This window comes from Rhinolophus hipposideros (genome assembly GCF_964194185.1).
Source record: "Rhinolophus hipposideros genome assembly, chromosome: 18".
NCBI classification, from domain to species: domain Eukaryota; kingdom Metazoa; phylum Chordata; class Mammalia; order Chiroptera; family Rhinolophidae; genus Rhinolophus; species Rhinolophus hipposideros.
In genome coordinates this window covers 45,754,494-45,777,262 of record NC_138064.1, presented here as the reverse complement: position 1 = coordinate 45,777,262, position 22,769 = coordinate 45,754,494, and the positions used below count along the sequence as shown (strand labels likewise).

Genomic DNA, 22,769 nt, shown 5'->3' with positions numbered 1-22,769 from the left:
TCCAGCCTTATTTCAAAGATAGGAGATAAAAATCAGTAAAAGCTGATCCATGGAATTTCTGTGACTCCCAAGTGTCTCTTTTTCTTTGATAATTAAATGCTAGAAATATATATATACATATATATATATAATATGATATATATGTAATATATATATAATATATGATATAATATATATATGATATAATATATATTATATATAATACGTGTATATAAATCCAAAATAAACTAACCCATATTATCTAAACCTGGGCATAATAATTCCTTTTAGAAATCTTGTACACAGAAATAATAGGTTGCTTTAGAAAATGATATGTAAAATGATGAAATATTACTTATTTTTATAATCTTGACAAGAAGTGAAAATACCATTTGCTGAAACCCAGACAGAGGACTCATTTTTATCATCTGCCAGAAGAAAAAGCATTGTTCATAAAATTGACTATCAGCTACGGATTCTAAATCTGTGTTTCCACAGATTTAAGGACCTCAGGTAAAACAGAACGGAAATCTCCTTAGACAAGATCTAGGGGCGATTAACAAAGCCTGACCATACACATCCTACCCACGTCATACGGTGTAATGATAGCTTCCCTCTAGCTCAGCAGTTCCCAAACTTTAGCTTGTACCAGTTTCACAGGGAGGTGAATCCCACAGACACAGTTGACTGTTCCACTCCTAGAGTTGATGATTCAGTCTGGGGTGGGGCTTGATAATTTGCATTTCTAACACATTTCCAGGGACCAGAATGAAAACAACTGCTCTGGCTTAAATTCTATAAGAAAGAGTATTTTTTACATAGAGCACTTCCATATTTAGGTTTCTATGCCTTGGGAGTATTGTATATATTGAGCAGCCAGCCATTTACCACTTGTTTAAAAATGTGGCCACAGTTTGGAATCCACACAGGCCATCTTTGAAGTCCACTGGGGGTGTGGGTGGGGCATTTGCTGTCACAGGCTCTGGGTGGTTCACTCATGGACTCCCTGCTGTGCTGCTTTCACCTGCACTGCAAAGATGAGTTTTGTTTTACATAACCACTTGTGAATTGACTTTGCAGCATGTTAAGAAAGTGCCCTTCTGTTTACAGGGAAGCTGGGAGCCAAGACATCATGTGGAGGCCTATCCTAAAACCACCTGCAGATGGGTAAGAGAACGCTGGTGTTGGACAAGGGTGGCAGCTGCCAGTCTCTCAAGTCAGCCTTGCTGGAGTTCAAATTCCAACTTGGATACTTCCCAGCTGTCAAAGCATTGTGATGGGACAGAGGAAAATAGACACAATTTACACTCTTTCTAGTTTTGCACTGTGGGAATGAGAATCACAGAGATGGTAGACACAGGTGGTAGGAATAAGATTCATTCAATTCTCCAGGAGCAATTGGTAGGTGAGGCTCAGCACAAGAAGCGAGATCCCAGAACCCAAGAACCACAGCTTTCTGCATTAACTAAAAGAGTAAGGAGGGAGGGCAAGAATGAATTCTAGGTGTTATTTAAAATAATAACCAGCCTTTATTATGTGGTTACTAATCACCATTTTACAGAGAGAAAGAGAGAGAGAGAGAGAGAGAGAGAGAGAGAGAGAGAGAGAGAGAGAGAGAGAGAGAGACTAATGTTCTGTATTGTTAATCAAGTGGTTTTGTTCCTTTAGATGAAAATCAGTTACCTATTCATCAGATGCCTCAAAGTAACTATTACATCTATAAATTCACTCTCAACTTACGCTCTAATTCTCACTGCTACCATTTTTAAGGACAACATCTATCCAAAAAGCTTAGTCCACCTTTCTCCTAGTGCTTCTGTTTTCCCAATATCAAAACCAAAAGACCAGTCAACACAAAAGAAATATTTGCAAAGCAAAACAGAAACATTTGATTAATAAACATGGGGAAAAAAGCATAACACTAAAGATAAATTTCAAAAGATTCAACCTCAAATGAAAACTGGACATCAAACCACAGAAAAACGATACAGAGTCATCTTTCCATTTCAAGGTGTTTCTTTGATTACTTTGTCCATTTTCTTTAGTTCGCTCTTTAGGGATGTAAATAGTATATGTAAAATACTATTTGAGATTTGTCAAAGTCTATAAGCAGGACTTTAAGCAGGAAAGAAGTCTATAAGCAGGAAAACAAGGGATCTAATTCTTAAATAATGTTTGGCCACAACTTGAGAAAATTGGGTTATGAAATGGAAAGAAGGTACAACCTACATTGTCTGTTGGCTTACTAGTAGGCGTCAGCACTTTTCTAATACCACGATGGGTTTCTTTCAGAATTAAGCAAGTCTATAAAAAGGACTATTCTTACCCTCATTCTTCCGTTTCTTATTGCTGGCCCATCTTCTGCCAATCTCAACACGTACAAATCCATTTTGTATTCCCTTCCTCCACGGATGCTGAATCCAAATCCTTTGGCTCCTTTCTCCATGTCCACAGTGAAATAATCAAAATCCTTTGGGGTTGGGGGGAAAACGGCATAAACAAGTGTTTAATATCAAAGAAGCTTCTGTGGTCAGTCCCTTTGTCCTCCTTTCTTATGTAATGTGTTCCAAATGACATGGTGTCGTGAGAAGTAATCTGACTTCACAGTTCAGCAAAATGCAAGACAAAGATCCAAAGGTTGGAGCAGATCAGAACACAGTCTATCGGGTCACTGGAAGAACTGCTGTGTAGCTTATTTACTTTGGAGTTCATCAGTTTACTTGGCAAACATGTAATTGCATATAGGCCTGAGTGATATGCTTTCTCCTTTGAGTTTTCTCATTCACTGCTAAGTGCCATATATAAATGTATCCATCCTGTGTGTGTGTAAATTAGAGGTTTGCTGATTAGAAAAATGAAATTTAATAGGGTCTTAGTACAACTCTCTGTTGCACAGACGACTGAATTTCAAGTTGGAATATAGAAAATAAATTTCTCTTTTACATAAAAGGCAATATGTCCAAGATTTCCTGACCTTCATTGTTCTTAAAATTTTGAGGAGATAAAGATGATCTTTAATTCAAAATAAAACAATATAATCTGATAGAGTTGGGATTGTATTAATTTGTATCTTGATGTCTAGTTGCCAGATATCGAATATTTACTAGATATTAGGCTGTTATTTAGGCACTTTTCATCAATGTTGAATCGTCACCATAGCCTGCGTCTGACATGGACAGATAATTCTAAGAACCACTGTTGTGTAGACAGGGACTTGGTGCCTGTCACAGAGCTTACAGACTAGGTGATGAAGCCACCAGCCCTGGCCTTGGCCTCATGTACAGGGGCTTGGCCCTTTACCACCAAATGCAAAGCAGGGACCATGCAAATAATTATGGCTCTAACATACCTCCATGCTGGCATCTGTAACATTTTCTGCATTAGCAGCACCTCTGAGGTCCCAGAAAAGAGCATTTTCCAACTGGGACAAGGTAATGTACTTGGAGTCAGCTAGCTAATATTAGCAGGGACTAGTTCATCCCATTCTCACTCACCCATTTACTGATGAATTAATGGATTGCCCTGCTTTATTCTGAAACAGATTTATTTATTCAGAGCATTTTGAGGATGTGTGTGGTGTTACCCAGGGGATATCATAACTAGGATTAGAACTTGGTCTGTCTATCTCAGAAGGATGTTCTTTCCTCAGACTCCCATTCTGTTTCATTCTTTGTGCTTTGGGAAGGCTTGGTGCTGAGCCCGCAGTGCTCTCAGGGATCAGGTACCTGGGGCTGCCTGTAGTCTGACAGGGGGTACTGCCTGGTGTCTGGGGAGTGCTGCCTGTAGTCCAGCAGGGGAGGCTGCCTGTAGTCCAAGGGCGGGGGCGGCGGGTAGTCGCCTCCTGGGGGCTGCCTGTAGTCCAGTGGGGGCTGCCTGTAGTCTGTGAATGGAGGCTGTCGGATGTCTGGTTTCACATCTTGTCTTGCTTTTACTTCTGACCTGTAACTAAATAAATGGAAATAGGATTTACTTTGGTATCTCAGCATTCTAAGGCAATCAGAATGATCGAATGACCTCAGGTCACGTGTGGGCCCCTCCTCTTGGTGGTTTTTGCATGTTCAGGATTATGAGAAGATTAAATAAATGAGAAGCATTTTTTTCAATCTTTGACAAATGCCATATTGTATACTTTTTACTTGGCTCCTTAAGATGTCAGGTGAAAATGATGGTTCAACCAGAACTTCATGGAAAAGGATTTACGAATATCCGTTTTTGACTTTGGCTATTTAAAAACTATACAACTGTAGCAAATCCAGGGAGTTAAACACTTAACTATACATCCCAAAATATCAGTCTGTCTTAACACCAGTAAACCAACTCTCTTTGTGTCTCTCTATGTCTCTCTCTCTCTCTCACACACACACACCCCTTGGCAGACCATTCATTACTTTATGATAAGACGATTGACGTAATCTCTAAATATTCTACAAATACATAACTAAAAGCTATTTTAACCTGCTGGGTTTGGTCTTTTTGAATATTTTACAGAGGAGTGATAGTAAGGAGTGATAGTAAGGTATAATTACCAACTACAAATCAAGTAGAAAGTCACTGAGTTATTGCTAAGAATGCAAACATATTATGTAGTTTGAATACTAGACTATAGCTTCCAGATAAGCATCAGAAACAGTCATAGTCATAAGATGGAAGGAAAGATAAAAATGTTTATGATCAACATTTATCTCTTTCTTGTTTCTAGATATTAGTTACTAATAAAATAAATACAGAGACCAGAACTAGTTGTGTAGTGCTGTTTGTGAATCCAAACTGCTCTAAACGGAGGTGATTTGTTTCAAAATGGGACTAAAATAGCCTCTACCTACCATTATAGGGTCATTAATAAGGTAAATTGAAAAATTATCTCCATAGTATAGAGGTCACTTAATTCTGTCGTTCACTGCGTATTACCATAGCATCAGCCTATCATGAGCTACGTAAGGATATACGTGGGCCGAAAAACTACATTCTATATAATAACAATTTTATCTAAAATTAATATGGAGGATTTGAGGAACTGAGAAAATATTTGGCACCAAGGAAAAACTCAAATGTGTCGGGAAAACAGGTTCAAAACCAGTCGAATTTTTACTTTTAAGACCAGGTGAATTTTGTTCTGTTTTTTCACTCACTGATGCTGATTATATTAAATATTTTGTATCACTTTTATATATTTTGTATTTATAAAATATATTATAATTTTATATTATATTAAATATTTAAAATCACTCCTGTGAACACTTACCATTAGTGTACTCTAATATTTGAGAGGACATACTGAGTAGATGGCAATAGATGTATTTATTTAGGATTTTTTGAAGGGGGTTAGTAATATAGTTATTTTAATCAACACTTTGGGTCCCATTTGTTACTTAGTCTGCAGAAAGGGACACATTCCTTTGGTGAGTTGCAATATTTAGGCTTTGCTTTATACCTCAGCAAGTTGTCCACTCACCTACTGAGAGTGTCAATGCTGAGAACAGAATTATTTAAAAAATACTTTGAATAAGATGTTTATCTATGCAAATGAATGAATGACAGAAAAAGAAAAGAACTGGGTGACATTTGTTGGTGTGTGTCAGTTCCTTTCTAGAAATAGTTTGCTTAGTGGTGTAGATGTCACATTGTTTTAAGTTCTAGCAGTCACTTTATTTTCATTATCTGTGTGGTATTGGTATGAAATATCCATTACGTGCTCCATTTCCAGCCAGCTGTGTCACAAAGTATAGCAAAGAGGGTGAAATGTGAGAGTATCCCCAAAGATTACACAAATACTTAGAAATAAGAACAGTTAAAATTTGCCACAGCTGTCACCCAAGCCTACATTCCAGCACTCACACTTCTTTCTACACCAATGCCACGTGTCAGGATTTTATGCTGAACTGCACACACATTGAAGAATTCTTTAATTCAGGAAACTACTACACTTTACTTTTTATGAGTGTTGATAACTTATGTGAATGATACATTGGCTAGGGTAAAAGTTATATTGCTTTGAATTTGTAAAACACTTTAAGAAAAATTGAGGGTTACTAGAAAACAAAACAAAATCAGCCTCTTTAAAATTCCTTTACTTACGAAAGAAGGTCATTGGTATAACTATTTGTAGCTATTAATTCCATTATTTAAGAGACTAGAGATGATAAAACAGCTTGTTGTGGTCAATTCCAGCAGAATTTTATAGTATGAACAAGTTCCAGAACCAAGAAACACTGCCCACGTGGTTGGGGATCTTTCGGTGGGATATTGCTTCATATGGGCCTTTCAAGAATTTCTTCCAGGTTCAAAGTCTGTGAAAGAAGTCAATTTCCAATGCTCTTCCACTGATCTTTCTATTTAAAACACCATCAAACAGCAATTGCCCTTGCGGAGGAAGGTGAACTCTGCTATTTAATCTTAGTTTGGGAATATATTTTGTAATGGCTCTTTTGTTGTTTTCAACAAATGCTTCTCCTTAAATAGTGTTCTGGTTATGTTCATATGAAATTATTTTTGTGTTTCCTGAGCACAAACAAGAGAGATGTGAAGGGCAGAGAAATGGGTAGTGGTGCCAGGGTGTCAGCTGGGATCCAATCCAAGAGTTAGTAAGACAGGACAAATTATTCACTCACTGTAACTCATCAAATAAAAATTTACAAGCAGATTTATCATTTTATTTGATCCCACTTTAACGTGGGAACTGGCTCAATTTGATATGTAGGTGGGCACTTTTTGTACAAATGAACTAATAGGAAATTCATACTGTGCGCTCACTGTTTTGGAGACATCTTGAGCCTGGAAAATGGCAGAGTTTTCCCTTTGATACCATGATCATCTTTAAATGCAGCTAGGAAAATGGTTGTATCTGCAAGATTCTTGAATTTCTTCATTCCTATGCAAATGAGCCACTCACTCGTCATCAGAGTTAAGCCAGGAAACCTGAATGGCAGGATAGGGCCCTAGAATTGGAGTGGGCACTTCTGTAGTCAGGCAAAAATATGCCCCAAACCATTGCTTCTGTGATAAGGGGCCGAGTCCGGGTGGTGAGCTAGTAGCAGGTGGGGCAGGACAGTGGCCTTGTCCAGCTGTTATTCTACCCACTGAGCTGTGTACCTGGGATGAGTTACCCACCCCAAGGCTGGAAGCAAAAGGCCATCTCCAGGTCAGTGTAACTCTGGAAAGGTGAAGATGGAATTGTGGCTGAGAGGTTAATCGACAGTGGCCAGAGCCAAGAAGAAGAGTCTGAAGCTGGCTCAGGAACTGCGGGAACACTCAAATCCTTCCTCTCGAGTCTAAAATGAATCCTGGGGAACGCCAGTGTGATCTGTCGAAACAACATACGGTGAAAGCGAACACATCTGGGGCTTATCACTGAGGCACCCAGGATTACTCCTCTTCTGGATTGTCAAGTTCTTACTTCTGTATCATTGCCTTATGGGGAGTAGTCTTTTTACTTCTCTGGAATATATTAAAACCATAAACAGCTGAGGACAACAGACATTTGCTTTTCTACGAAAGCAACTGAGGGAAATCAGAATAGAACAGGGCTTATGGAAATAACACCTGTGGCCTACTGAAAATATTTGCTTTGCAGCAGTGTGAGTGATGAACCTAGAGAGTTCTGGGACTCAAACACTGGGTCTCACTTCATCTTCACCAACACGGGAGGTAGGAGATGGGAAGCTTTAGCATCATGGAAAAGACCAGTGAGGGTTTCATTCTCAGAGATGTTCCTGTGGACTGTTGTATTTTTCCCATTGAAGGGAAAACAACACGGAAACATGTCTTCGTCTCTTTCCTTAATGGCTCAATCTAACTCAGGTTCCTTGTTACACACATCACAATAAGGAGATAATTCGGTTTTTATATGGCGTCCTGTTTACCCTGGAAGTTCCAACTGCCTTACTCATGTTTGTTCATGCTGAGAAATGGAGGAACCTAACTAAATCGTGGGTAGGAGGCTCTGCAGGGGTGTACAAACTTTTTTCAACGGTTTTCACCAAGGGCCATATGTGGTAAAATACACAAACAGCCGGGCCACTCACTCGAGGTGAAGTACGTATTGCCTCACCTGGTTTATTTAAGTAAACTAAATATATTTTTGGACTTTGCTGCTGGCCAATTAACAATGGATCATGGGCCGCAGTTGGCTCATGGCTGCAGTTTGAACACCCCTGCTCTAAGGTAAAATGTGGTAAAAATGCTAACATGGATACTTACAAATCCTTCAACATCTCCCTTCTTCCACGCTGCTATCATTCTCTGAGCCACTTCCTTTGTGGCTCAATGGACACTGGCAGCCATCTCTGACTGCTTAACCTGCATTTCCTCTGAGCAGCCTGCCGCCTGTTCTCTGTGGGGCCCACTGAGAGATCTTGAAAAGCAGGTCCAATGATGTCAGTCCTCAGCTTTATACCCTCTAATGACTTCTCACTATACTTAAGATCAAAATCTTTAACATGCCTACAAGACCCTGTAGGGAGGACCCCTATAACCTCACTGGCTTCATCTCAAACAGTGCTTCCTCCCGCCACCCCCAACATTGGCCTTATTTCCCTCCTGCATGCTTGCTCGCTCCCCCCTGCCAAAGGGCCTTGGTATATACCGTATTTCCCCGAAAATAAGACCTAACCAGAAAATAAATCCTAGCATGATTTTTCAGGATGACATCCCCTAAACATAAGCCCTAATGCGTCTTTTGGAGCAAACCTTAATGTAAGACCCGGTCTTATTTTTGGGGAAACACGGTATTCTTCACTCTGCCAGCACTCTCTTTAATTTGCCCTTCAGCTAGTTAATTTCTACTCATCAATCTCTCACCATTTCTTTAGAAAAAGTTCTCTTCTTGTGAAGGACAGACACTTGTATTTGCTACTAAAACCACATTAATAACATACACACAATCTCAAACTTACACAAAGGTGTGTGCATACAGCCATTTCTACTTCATGCAAATCTCTCTCCTGCCTGTGTTCTGTCCTGTCCCAAATTCTTTCTCTCTGTCTGCCTCTCTCACCTCTTAGAATCAGAAAATCCAGAGGACACTTTACCTGTTTTCATGTCCTTGCAGCTGAAGTGGCTGAGGAGGGGCTGGCTGGGCGACAGGGCTGTTGGGGGTGGCTGGACTTGGCTGGGCCATGGGGCTCTGCTTCTCGGAGCTGGGCGCCGAGGCTGGGCTGCTGAGCTCTGCAACGGGCAAATGCAGTCAGGATGGCACTGATAAAGGGGGAGAGGAGGCCAGAGGTGGTCACTCTGCCTCCTTAGAAGACTCAAGGCTTCGGTTATTTCAGTTTCTGTTAGATTGTAAGGCAGCAGCTTAAATTTAGCAAGTTCCAGTACTTCTCCCAGAATTAATAGTATTCTTTCCTTAGTTGTAAGTGTTGCTGAACAAGGATATGAACAGTCTCTTGTCATTTTGTCAGAAGGTAAGATTACAAAAAAAAAAGCCCTGTTAAAACTATGAAAAAAATAATTCAAAGGAGTAAGCTCTGAAACATAGTCTATTTCCCAGCATTGCTCACTGAGAGAAAATGCTTACCCACTACTTTTTGGTGTAAGGAGAAGTCTTACCAGTGTTCCAAAGTTTGGATAAGGAACTAAGCACAATAAAAGTAAATGCTTTCTACAATCTTTTTTCCAGTTTCCTGTTAGTCTTATTGCTTAATAACCCTCTGTATTTCATGGTTCTCCAGAAAAAACAACAGCACTGGACAGAAGAAGGTGAATTAAGTTGTTTGTTAAAACTGCTTCTTGGAATTTACTGTAATAGCATGAAATTTTCAGCAGACATTATTTCTCTATGCTAGAATAAGAGCAAGACAGACATATTCCAGACTGGGAAAATGGAGAAGCAAGTCAAATTTTTAGTGAGCAATCTTGCTAGAGTAAATCCCCATTGAACATTTTGGACACATAATGGTGTCCCCAGATAACAAGTGAAAAAACCATGGTCATGTTGTGTTCTTTTTCATCTTTTTTTGTTGTTGTTATTAGTTGGGTGATAAAAGGGAGGTGATTTACTGGCATTCCCTTATAACTTACTCTAACTCTTTTTTTTCTCACAGCCTCAAATTTTAAATTTCTTCTCCATTTGCATCAGGGTTTCTCCCCCTTGGCACTACTGACATTTGGGGCCAGATAATTGTTTGCTGCGAGGATGGCCCTGTGCACTGTACTGCCCTCTACCCACCGGATGCCAGTGGTGTCCTCACCCCAGTCACGACAATCAAAAACGTCTCTAGAAATTATGCTAAGTGAAACAAGTCAGTCAGAGAAATACCATATGATCTCACTTACAGGTAGAATCTAAAGAACTGAATAAAGGAGAAAAATAATCAAGAATAATCTCAGAGATACAGAGAAAAAACTGATGGTTGCTAGATGGGAGGGGGGTGGGGATGAAGGAAGGGAAAAGGGGAAGGGATTAGACAGCATAAATCAGTAACCACAAGATTGCCATGGGGCTATGAAAGACAGTTTGGGGAATATAATCAATAATGTTATAAAGATTTTGTAGGGTATCAGATGGGCACTTGTCTTATTAGGGAGAGATCACTTTATGGATGGTGTAGATGCCTGATCACTGCGCTGTACACCTGAAGCTGAAGCTGAATAATACTGAATGTCAACTATAATTTAATATATATATATATATACACATATTATATATATACAAATTATATACATATATATATACATATATTCATGGGATATGTAGTACAGCACAGGGAATAGAGTCAATGGAATTGTAACAGCTGTATACGATGTCAGAGGGGCAATAGTTTGGGGGAGGGGGTTATCACTTTGTGAGGGGTGAAATATCTAACTATTACATTGTTTTGTACACCTGAAACAAACAAACAAAAATGTTTTTAGACATTGCTAAAAGTCCCCTGTGGGGATAAAATCCTCAATTGAGAACAACTGCTTTATATTTAAAGTCAGGTGGCTATTTGGTGCCTCCCTGTCAGTATCCCAAGATAGAATCAGCAGACTAAGGAAAACAGAGGGGGCAGGAGACTGAGGCCCTCACTTTCCATGTGGGACAGTGTAATCCACTCACCAGTGAGCTCTTGAATGTCGTAACGAGTCAGCAGCTACAAACGAGTACCAAACCCACTGTGTCTAGAAATAGTGAATTTATGGTGAATTTACAACTTCGTGGCCCCTAAAGGCCTGGCTGTGGGTTGTGATGCTCACTGCTCTTCAGGCCTCAGGGTAGAGTCTTTGCACAGATGAATTTGAAAGGCTACTTGGGAATTTAAAATTCTTATCAGATGCAACAGTTTTCAAGTGAGCTCTCTTTATACCACAAAGTTTCCTCAAGCTTTTAAAAATCAATCTGACTTTGAAGAATCCTCCAGAGCTTAACTGTTAACATGAATATGTGTTGTTTTTTCCCCCTCTTCTTCTGACTTGTAACTCTATCATCTCTGTCAAATGGGTTCTGGCTTAATGTAACCATAAAAATAGTACTCCTGGGACCACAAGGAATGATTGAATAACCCAGTGTCCAGGGATCCACACTATTTGTCTACAATGTCACACAGCTGGATCTCAGAATAAAATTAGTACTGAGAAAACAGGATACAAGTTGCAACGGAATGTGAATGCTTGCCAAAGTGGAAATAACTGTCAACTCGTGACAGTCTGACACCATGTGGATGGCAGCCAGGTGGCCTCTGTGACCTGGCTCAGGCACTCACCCTCCTGAGGAATGATGCGAAGGGTAACACTGAGACCTGCGTCCTTGATGAGCTTCACGATGTCCGCGTGGGGCATGTTGATGATAGACTGGCCGTTCACTGCTAAGATCCGATCTCCCACTTTTAGTTTTGCACAGCGATCGGCAGGGCTCCCATCAATGATGCGTCCGATTTTATGGGGCACAGCTAAAATAATCCCCAACAGAAAGAGGGATCAGGGGTATTACCAACACACGCTTTAGCTTGGAGTCCCAGCCCCACAGGAAACAACGCAATGTCAGGATTCCTTCCTTCGTCAGCACATTTGTCTTTTGAAATCCAGCCACTCCTATCAAGTGTGATCCTGTGTATACCACTGAGACCAGAGTTTCTAAATTTAAGTCCTTTGCAGTGACAGGCCAATTCCAAACACGGACCAGGGATTCTCAAACTTTGGGGTGTATCTGAACCACCGTACGATTAAAAATACAACTCTTTGGGCTTTACCCTGGACCTTGTAAATCAGAATGTCCAGGCAGGAGGTGAGGGTCATGGACTTTTTAAGAAACTCTTGAGGAGATTCCAATATACACAAAATTTTGAGAACCATAGGCATAAACACTGTTCCCACAGAGCTCATACTCTAGAGACAATGATACAGTTTCAGAAAGATCCAATAAGTGCCAGGAATTTAATTTCCACCCTTTTCTATTTTACATAGAGGAGAAAACAGCCGGCTGGTAAAGAAGTTATGACAACTTCCCACTCATCTACTAAACTTCAGTTTAAAGGTTGATAGTTTTCAAATCTTACTCTCTCTACTTTTTGCTTTCATTTATTAGGTGGTATTGAGATCTTGCTAGTATCTGATATATAATGTATTTAACCAAATCTAAGATGCCATTGATGGTACAACACACCTTTATTTTGTGTACCACAGAAAAGAAAAAAAAAACCCAACTTAGCCAACTAAACAATGAAACTCCGTTGACTCTAGATGCTCTCTAATTTTCAAGACATTAAATACGAAAATGTGTATTAGAGTTGATGAAGTACAGTAGATATCTCTTTAAAACAACGAACATTTGTTTTGTTTTTTATTATTTATTTATGTGTGGGGAGAGGCAGGTACATGAGGATACAGATTTTTTGGCAGGTGAGTTTCGGTCAGTGTTAATATTTGAATGCCTACGAGAATAACTAGCTGGGGTCAGATATCAGTGGTACACAGTGCCCCGTAACCTCCCTCAAGGAGCTTACAATTTAGAAATCTGTTCCCTTTCCTTTCTCCTGTCAAGACAGTACGCCCCAGCCAGAATATCACCTGACAATTACTGTCATGTTGCTCTCTCCATGGAGTCATATATTGATTTAATCTGTATACACAGGTGAAGAGACACTCCCCCACTTGCTGTGCTACTGGATGTGGGCCTCTTCAATCTCAATCTTGGGAATGTGTTACAATGAAAGGCGGAACATCAGTAATAACCATGGTGAGGAAGGACAATCAGTGAATTAATGAACCGGCACTGTGATCATATTTCTATTGTGAAAGGTTATAGGTAGCATATGAAAATATTGGCTGAGCCTGTGTCTCCGAAGTGAAACTCATCACTTTGGAAGCTCAAACACATTTTTATTTACCACAGGCACTAATGGCTTTCATTAAGAATGCCTTACTTAAAGTATATTAATAATCATCTTAGAGTCTATAGGACAATATATTTCTCAAGTAGAAATAGAGCAAGAACCCATTCATTTACTTAACAATGAAATAAGTATTGGAGTTGTGTGGTCTTCAACCATACTTAGAGTAAACTTACATTCCTTGTTATGGCCATCTTTCATGTTCAGTAGTGTCCTGGAAGAATCGATACAGGATATGGTTTCCTCGGCCATAATGTGTATACTGTTATCTATCTTGTGACCTTTTCAAAGTTACTGGACCTTTCTGAGTTTGTTTTTCAACAGTAAAATTGAGATAATACTATCACTGACTTCATAGGATGGTTCTGAGAATTAAATGAGTTATCATGTATAAAGTGACCAGAACAGTGCCTGGCATGTACGAACTGATCTATAAGCATTAACTTTTCTTTCATTCTTTTTATTACTATTACCTTTTTGATGTTTCTGATATCACTTTGATGTGTGTGTGCTTGTGTGTAGGTACCAGCTTGAAGTCTTTCCACATGGCGTAACCCTGTAATACCACTCAAAAGAAAGGGACACTTTGCTAGCTCCAGAGCAATATCCCCTAAGTATCAACCAGGAAAACAGCTCCATTTGGGAAAGACATGCATTTGGGGGATTATATAGGCACTAGACGGGGCCAAGAATCCTGTTTGTTTTCCTCTGGTTTCACAAAAAGAGATATTGCAGGTCTCTGCAGAGAAATACCAACTTGTAAGTAAAAGTTTATTATTCAAAGGGAAATCAGCATAATACAGACCTCTTTATGCACACTGAGCTTACACACACGCACAATTATAACTACATTGAAATATATATATATAATTTAATCCTTAGCAAATCATGTGAGATACCTGACAGCATTATCATTACATGTTTACAGAGGAAGAAACTAGGCATCAAGTGGTTAGCAATGTGCCCAAGGTCGTATAGGCCAACCAGGATTTAGAGTCGCACGCAGCCTGTCAGATTCTACATCTTTGCTTTTAACCAAGGTTCCACACTGCCTCTCAACTCTACTATCTCCTTCCTCCATGTGAGCACTTGCTTCATGAGCACCTGGCTTTTTATCTGGTGACTGCATCCGGCCTCTAAGCGGGGAATCAGAAACACTTCACCAGCGGCCCTGATCCAGGGGACAGTGGGAGGCAGAAACTTTGCTTGAAGCGGGTTCTTTGCTTGCAGCAGCTGTCTTTGGACAGACAGGCAGGTGTGAGAAGGTGAGGAGAAAAGAGAAGGGGAAAGAAAGAGAGAGGAGGAGGGGACAGGAAAATCGGACAGCTCTTCAGATCCCTTTCGTTAGGATGTCACATTATCGTGTCACCCCTTTATTTGAAGTCATTTCTTTGGACAGTAGAAGCACTCACATTTGAAATGAAATTTTAAAATATTCTTTAAAACACATACAAATGGTATTTGGATGATTTGCTATTTTGAATTATTCATAGCTCTGCTCCCCATCATTACTGTAGAGCACTTAGAATCTACAGGGCATAAAACCCCAAATGTTTCAAAACAAAGATTACACACACACACACACACACACACACAATTTTATGTGCTCAACAATAAAAACAAGTTATCATTTGTTAATTTCCAGGCATTGTTCTAGGCACTTATTTTAAATCCTTATAGCAACCGTGTGACGTAGCTGTAAAAGTATAATACTTATGCTTACTTTATTGACCATAAAACAAATAAGTGTCAAAGTCAGGATTCAAACCTACGCCTATGGCTTCAAACCTTGGGGTTACTCTCTTCTGTTTTTGATATGTGGCAGGCTGAAAGCAGTTCGAATTATGAGCAGTGAGGAAATTACTGATGAGACCTCACTTAGCAAAACATGCTCCTTGCTGCTTGACATTTCAAGATGAAAGTTTCATTGTAAACCCAATTATTTGCTTATGATGATAACTCTTATTTTCCAGGGCCATTTTTGACTTTATTAGGATGAGTAGAATAAAAACTAAATAAAAGAATGAAAACCAAAATAAAAGAATGAAAACTGAAATAAATTCTCTGGTAGCCACATAGAATGATCAAGTGCTTACCTAAAATCTGAGTGAATAGACAATTTAAAAATGCATGTCCAGTAATTGGAAATACCTGATATAATTTTAATACAATTGTTTTTTATTGGCATTTACCTTAATAAAAACAGTACTTGAAACTCTTGGCAGTTGAAGACAGCCTCATTTTCCTTTACCAGCATTTCCCCTGCATATGTAAGTACATTGAATGTTGATATACAACAAATCATTGACAAGGGGCATGCTCAGAGAGGATTCTCTCTGGAAATAAGATGCAGTTCCATTTGCTCAGTTATAAGCTCCAGAGAGTTTATGACCTAAGTGCTTTCTGTGCATTGCTAATGGAATTACAGAGCATGGAAGAGGCCCTGACCTTGGTTTCTATTATTGGGATAAATGGTACTCATTAATTCTCTGAGAACTGATGACTAAGGTAGCTGCCTGAGTGCAGTCCATTTAGACAGCATGCCTTTCAGACATCATGTCAGGCAGCAACATAAATCAAGTCTTTGGATCAGTCTTCTTGACACAGTGTGCCTAGCATACACAGATATTTGGGAAAAGTTGCAATATGTCACACGCCTTTGGACATACTGATATTTGGGAAGGAGACAATGTATCACTAGTTAGAAATTTCCCTTTAATTGCAAATTAAATAAATTACGGGGAGAAAAAGTCCTTCATTCTTTCCTTTCTTTCTGGGTAGAACACTGCTGTACATTTATACTGCAATATGTTTTACATTTTACTGTAGATGCAGTGACTCTTTTGCACTGCTCAACAAAACGTACTATTTTTAGTAGAAATATCAGAGACACCCAGTTCAACTGGATGTTCTCGAAGTTCGTCTAAAGGCCTGGATTCTTCGGGTCTCTAGCCATACAACCACAGGATTCACCAAGCGTCCCTTTTTGCTGTTGTGTTCTCTGATGGGACCTTTATAGGGTCTCTTCAGGCTCCTTCAGCCACTGGCCAACCTCTGAGCTCTTGTGTTCTACGTTGGGTCAGTTCCCATAAAGATGAGAGAGTTGCCTAAAGGACTTCCCTTGCTTTGGCGAAGGATTCTTTCTGAAATTTTTGGTGATGGATTCTCCCTGAACTTCTTAGCTGCACTTGATCCCCTACTTTTATTTTATTCGTATTTCCTTGTTATATTATATGGATTACATTTCAGAGAAGGAAAAGCCCATGATTCTGTTTGCATTTAGTTATCTCTTTGTTGATGGATCCCACACAGTGGAGTTGCACTGAAGGAAAGCATTAAACAGAGAAAGTCGATTCTGCATCAATCACGTCAAACTTATAAATGAGAAGTTTCTAAAATGAGTGTGACAAAAATAAATGCTTCAAAGACAATCAATAGCCTAAACTCTTATTAACTCACAGTTCCATTCATTTGTGTCAGTTAAACAACATGCCATTCATTAACTTAAAGGGGCCAATGAAGTTAGTTTGGGTTTTGAATCTGTGACCTGATACGAAATGAATTTTTTTAACTTAGATGATTCCTGTTGGTTTTCTTAAAATAATATATGAAAATTATTTACTGTCTAGTTTTAAAATTGTGGGTTGGGGCAGGAGGATCAAGGAATCCATTAAGAACACATCTCTACATAGCATATTCTGAAATACAGGCACAATGCTAGGCCCAGTGGGGAAGACAACGATGAAACAACACATAGTATCAGCCCTCAAGAAACTCAGTCTAGTTGAGGAGACCAGGGATAATCAAATAAAAATACTTAAAACGCAAATGGCAAATCGGTGGTAAAGGTAACATGCACCGAGAAGAGTAGATTGTGTGGTGGCATTACTGAGTCCCCGTGTGCATGTGGAGAGTGCCGAGGAGAAGAAAGGTCATCTGGGAGGAGGGAGCAGTGTCACCAGGATAAGTGCTGGCTCTCTTAGTGAAAAACTCATGATGGTAAAGATTGTCTATCAGATTCACAAAGAGAGAAACAAGGAGAAGATGCTTTGTAGGTGGGGTCCCTCCTGCTTTCACAATAATTGCTTTCCTACCTGAGATTCCTCATAAGATGCCTTTCCCTAGCTCCTCTAGATGGACACTGAACATATAGGAACAACAGAGGAGTAATTGTTACAGTAATTGTCACATATCTCTTTGATAATCTGGTGAAGGATCCTGTTTTTCTGCCCTCAAAAACCAGAGCCTCGTCTTAATTTTGCTGAGTTTCCGTCTCGCCTTCATGGACGTCTTGAATGAATATGTTCCATGGTGACAAACTCATTTAGCTACGTGTTGTCCTTCCCTAGAGTGTGACACAGGGTCCTTCAAAAGAGACTTTCTTGGTCATCAGGGGGCAAAGACATGGGGAAAAAAACAAACCAAACCAAACAAACAAAAACAAACAAACATGTGTTTGGTAGTTTTAAAAAACTGTGGTAAAGTTAAGAAGAAGCAGACTGCATGACTTGTTTTCCTATACAAGTCTAGGAAATTTAGCTTTCCAAAAACGAAAACGTGTTTCCTGAAATTCATAGTTAAATGAGTTGCAAGACCCGAAATTAAGCAGCTGGTATTTTAAGGACTACACTTTCCCTCAGCACCCAGGAGTCATTTTTTTGTGGTTGAACACTTTAGTTACCTGCATTTGGTAATAAACAGATGGTCAGAAGGGAGAATGGGAAGAGGGGCCCATTACGAGCAATTCAGGAGCCATGCTGAACTCATGTTTCCAAAGGTAGAAGGCACCATATAGAAAATATTTAGTATGTATGGCTGGAGAGAAAAAAATCACCCCTTAGCTATATCTACCTTGTATACTTTTGCTTTGCTGAGAGTGAATTGGTAATCAAAAGAAATCTCACTGAATTAGGAGTTGTAATTAGCTATTACTTGACTGCTCTACTATCCTGGAACACAAGCCTAGGTTAAATGGTTTGCTTTTTTGAAAAGATTTGATGGGCTTGTAGACACAGGGCCAGTTTTATGGGTATGTGACCTGTGTAGTCACACAGTTCTCCACACTCAAAAGGGCCTTGTGTTTGGTTTAATGGTCTGCTGTCACCATTTTGATGTTATCAATAATTTTCAACAAGGACCTCACATTTTCATTTTGCACTAGGCCTTGAAAATTATGTAATTGATCTTATGTATTTAGATAGACCCATAGTATATTTTCTCCTTGCATCACTCCATTGTTTTTAGTGCCTGCAGTGGAAAATTTAAATGAGAATATGGTAAAGCTATCAAGAAAAATGATCACAAAGGTGGTAGGGAAGAAGCAGAACAAGTCTCTTGTGGCTGCATTTCTCATTCCCATGCACATCACTAGAAGAGGTAGTCCAAATAATTTCTGCTGAGGATATTCTTAAAGGTCCTTGACTCTTCAGTGGAACAGAATAGAGAGCCCAGAAATAAACCCCTGCCTATTTGCTAACTTAATCTATGACAAAGGAGGCAAGACCATATAATGGGGTAAAGACATTCTATTCAACTAATGGTGCTGGGAAAACTGGACAGATACATGTAAAAAATGAAACTGGACCACCTGCTTACACCATATACAAGAACAAACTCAAATGGATTAAAGACTTAAACGTAAGACCCGAAACCATAAAACTCCTAGAAGAACACATAAGCAGTAAACCCTCTGACATATCTCTTAGCAATATTTTTTTCTGAAACAAAAGAGAAAATAAACAAATGGGGCTACATCAAACTAAAACGTTTTTGCACAGCAAAGTAAACTATCAAAAATATGAAAAAACAACCTATTGAGTGGGAGAAGATATTTGCCAATGATACACCTGATAAGGGGTTAATATCCAAAATTTATAAAGAACTCATACAACTCAGCATCAAAAAAACAAACAATCCTATTAAAAAATGGACATAATACTGAATAGACATTTCTCTAAAGAGGACATACAGATAGATGGCCAATAGACATATGAAAAGATGCTCAATGTCACTAACCATCAGAGAAATGTAGATTAAAACCACGATGAGATACCACCTGACTCCTGTCAGAATGGCTATCATTAATAAATCGGCAAATAACAGTGTTGGAGAGGATGTGGAGAAAAGAGATCCCTCACGCACTGTTGGTGGGATTGCAAATTGATGCAGACACTATGGAAAACAGTATGGAGGTTTCTCGAAAAATTAACAAATATAACTACTTTGCGACCCAGCAGTTCCACTCCTGGGTATTTATCTGAAGAAATCCAAAACACTAATTCACCCCTATGTACACTGCAATACTATTTACAGTAGCTAAGATACAGAAGCAACCTAAGTGTTCATCAATAGATGACTGGATAAAGAAGATGTAGTACACGTATACTATGGAATGTTATTCAGCCATAAAAAAAGAATGAAATTTTACCATTTTTAACAACATGGATGGACCTAGAGGGTATTATGCTAAGTGGAATAAGTAAGACAGAGAAAGACAAATACTGTATGATTTCACTTATATATGGAATTTGAAAAACAAAATAAACAAATAATCAAAACAGAAACAGACACATAGATACAGGGAACAAACTGATGGTTGCTGGGGGGGGGGAGGTTAAAGGGGTGGGGCAAAAACAGGGAAGGGATTAAGAAGTACAAATTGGCAGTTACAAAATACTGTGTTTCCCCGAAAATAAGACCTGACCAGAAAATAAGCCCTAGCATGATTTTTCAGGATGACATCCCCTGAACATAAGCCCTAATGTGTCTTTTGGAGCAAAAATTAATATAAGACCCGGTCTTATTTTTGGGGAAACACGATAGTCACAGGGACGCAAAGTACAGCATAGGAAAATAGTAATAGTGTAATAACTATGTGTTGTACCAGGTGGGTACTAGATTTATTGGGGGGATTACATCATAAATTATATAAATGTCTAATCACTTTGCTGTACACCGAAATTAATATAAAATCTAGTGAATATCAACTGTAATTAAAAAAAGTTACTATATATATAATAACAAAATGACATAGGTATATTATATATAATATATATAAAAACACTGATGTGTGTGTGTATTATTTCTAAAATAATGAAAATAAAATCTCACATTCTAAATATTTAAGATGAAATGAAATATTAGCGTATTCTTAGAAATCTGCATAAAAAATGTAAAAGCAAAAGCCAAGGAAAAAAACAAAAACAAAAACCAAAAATCCCAAAGTGACCCCAACAGTTTTGTGTGATGTCTGGATGACAAATAGGACTTTGTTGTGATATACTTTTGGAAAAAGATATAAGCTGAAGTTTGGAGAGGGGCTTAAAACAAGAAAACAAAACAGTGACAGGGTTGAGATGTGGTGTATACTTCCATTCCAAACATGCAAAGAACTAATTGATACCTTTCAAAGATCACTAGTTGATACCTTTCAAAGAACTAGTTGATCACTTTTATAGTGACAAATTTATCTCCTAAATAAGAGGTTTCTTTTATTTATAATTTATTAGAGTGTTTATCAAATCATTACTAGGAAATACTGGATTATCCACCAAAATGAGAAAACTGTATAAAAATTTCAAAATTCATGTCATGATGTAAAAAAGGCAAAGTACACAGAATAACAGTACTATCTCCTAGTGATTGGAAATCTCTTGTAATTAACATAATTTAATTGAAGTCATATATACATAAATTAAAAAAATAAAAGAAAACCAAATGCTTATAATGAAAAATCTGTTTCCTGCCCTAATTCTCCCCGTCCTCTCCAGTTCTGTGAGCTAAAGACAAACATTTGAAATCTTTCAGCTGTTTCTTCTTCTCATTTCTAAATTATATTCTTATATGACTATTTCTCAATTTGCCAAATTGAATCAATAGCTATCTGTCCTGCAAAATGAGTTGCCACTTTTTGGTCTTTAAAACATGTTCCCCATTCATGCCTATTTCTTTTTCATTAACTACCATTTTATTGGTATCTAAGAAATGGGAAGAGATAAGTATGTTATCACTTTACCATCATTAAATAGAAATTGGAACTATTGTTTATAAATTTAAATCAGTTGTTAAAGTTAATATTTTGGTATACCAGTTAGAGATTTGGAATTTATTTGGGAGAAAAATGATCAATAATTTATGTACCCAAACTTTACAAGTCTTCTTGTCTCCTGTAGCCCTGTCAGTACAAATATGAATGACAACTAATTTCAAGGGTTCAGAATATGTCACAAAATTCTATTTCATTACCCCCAGGTATCGGGTTAAAAATGTTCAATAAAACCACATTTCCTTCCTTCCTCTCTGTATCTTGACTGCATTTTGAGACTTCCCTCCCATCAGTGCACTTGGCTCTCAGTAATTTCTCAGCAGGCCCTGTAGAAATGGTTGATAGTTACAAGCAGGTGTTGCTGACAATTCATGTTTCACATTTTTTCAGATGCAGTATATTCTATCTCTGCCATCTTCTTTTTCCTTTTATAGCTTCTGAAATTGTGTTTTGTAACAAGTCACTTGGCTATCTTCACAGTTTCCTTGTTATAATAGGTAAATGTCAAAAGCAATCAGGTGCAATATCAGCTTTCCATTGTCCTCCCCTAAGCCCTCTGGTAGATAATAACTTCTGACAATATTTTCTTAATGTAAATGAAAACAGCTACTAACCTAGGCAAATGATCCCTCCTGAGCCAGCTGTCCTTTTCAATACGGTATCCAGATTGCATGAATATTTATTGGTTCTTCATTTTCTCACAGAAGACAAAGTTCCACTAACAGGCTATATCATGTTTAACTTGAAATAATGCAATTTTGCATGACTGGATAAAACTATATATAAAAAGACCCCCAAGCACAGTGTTCAGGAGCTGGAAGAGCTTGATGATACATTGACTTTGGCAACAACTTGCAGTGTGACCTCTGAATGGCCAAATAAATCATGGCAGAGTTTCCTTACTATATAAAAAGCAATATACATCATTGCATATAGCTTTTCTTATACTTATCTTTCTTATCCAAATATTGCATGTTTTCAGTTTTTTTTGGAATTTCTGCTTACATGTATTTTCTCTCACCCCTTGTGTTTTAAAGCGTAGTAAATATATGTTTTCATTTCACTAAGCAGACATATGCCACAGTAATAATTTCACCTGAGATCATCACCATAAAATGATTTTTATTACTCCAACATGAGAAATGAAAGAAGGGTTGAAGAGCCTCAAAATGTATTTTGTTGTTCACAATGAAATACTCTGGAGGGAAGACCAAAAGTGAAAAAGCACTTCACCAAAGAAGATAATAAGGACGACGACAACAACAACAAAACCATGAAAAGATTCTTAATATCATTAGTCTTTAGGGAAAAAATACAAATTAAAACCAAAATGAGATACCACTACCCACCTAAAATTAAAACAACAACAAAGCCTGAAAATAACAAATGCTCTAAGGCTGTGGAGTATCTGGAACCTTCATAGAAGGGAATACAACACG

The 22,769-nt window shown here is 38.4% G+C and overlaps 1 protein-coding gene across 4 annotated transcripts in view; it reads right to left on the bottom strand.

Annotated features, from left to right (window-relative positions):
* MAGI2 (membrane associated guanylate kinase, WW and PDZ domain containing 2) overlaps nucleotides 1-22,769 on the bottom strand; it is a 1,330,546-nt gene that overhangs the window by 95,614 nt on the left and 1,212,163 nt on the right. For all 4 annotated transcript variants that reach the window (XM_081079965.1, XM_081079966.1, XM_081079968.1 and 1 more), the window contains 4 exons: nucleotides 11,661-11,846; nucleotides 9,006-9,141; nucleotides 3,705-3,924; nucleotides 2,306-2,449 (listed from right to left, as the gene is read on the bottom strand). In XM_081079965.1, coding sequence (XP_080936091.1) covers nucleotides 2,306-2,449; nucleotides 3,705-3,924; nucleotides 9,006-9,141; nucleotides 11,661-11,846 — 686 coding nt within the window. The remainder of the gene's footprint in view (nucleotides 1-2,305; nucleotides 2,450-3,704; nucleotides 3,925-9,005; nucleotides 9,142-11,660; nucleotides 11,847-22,769) is intronic.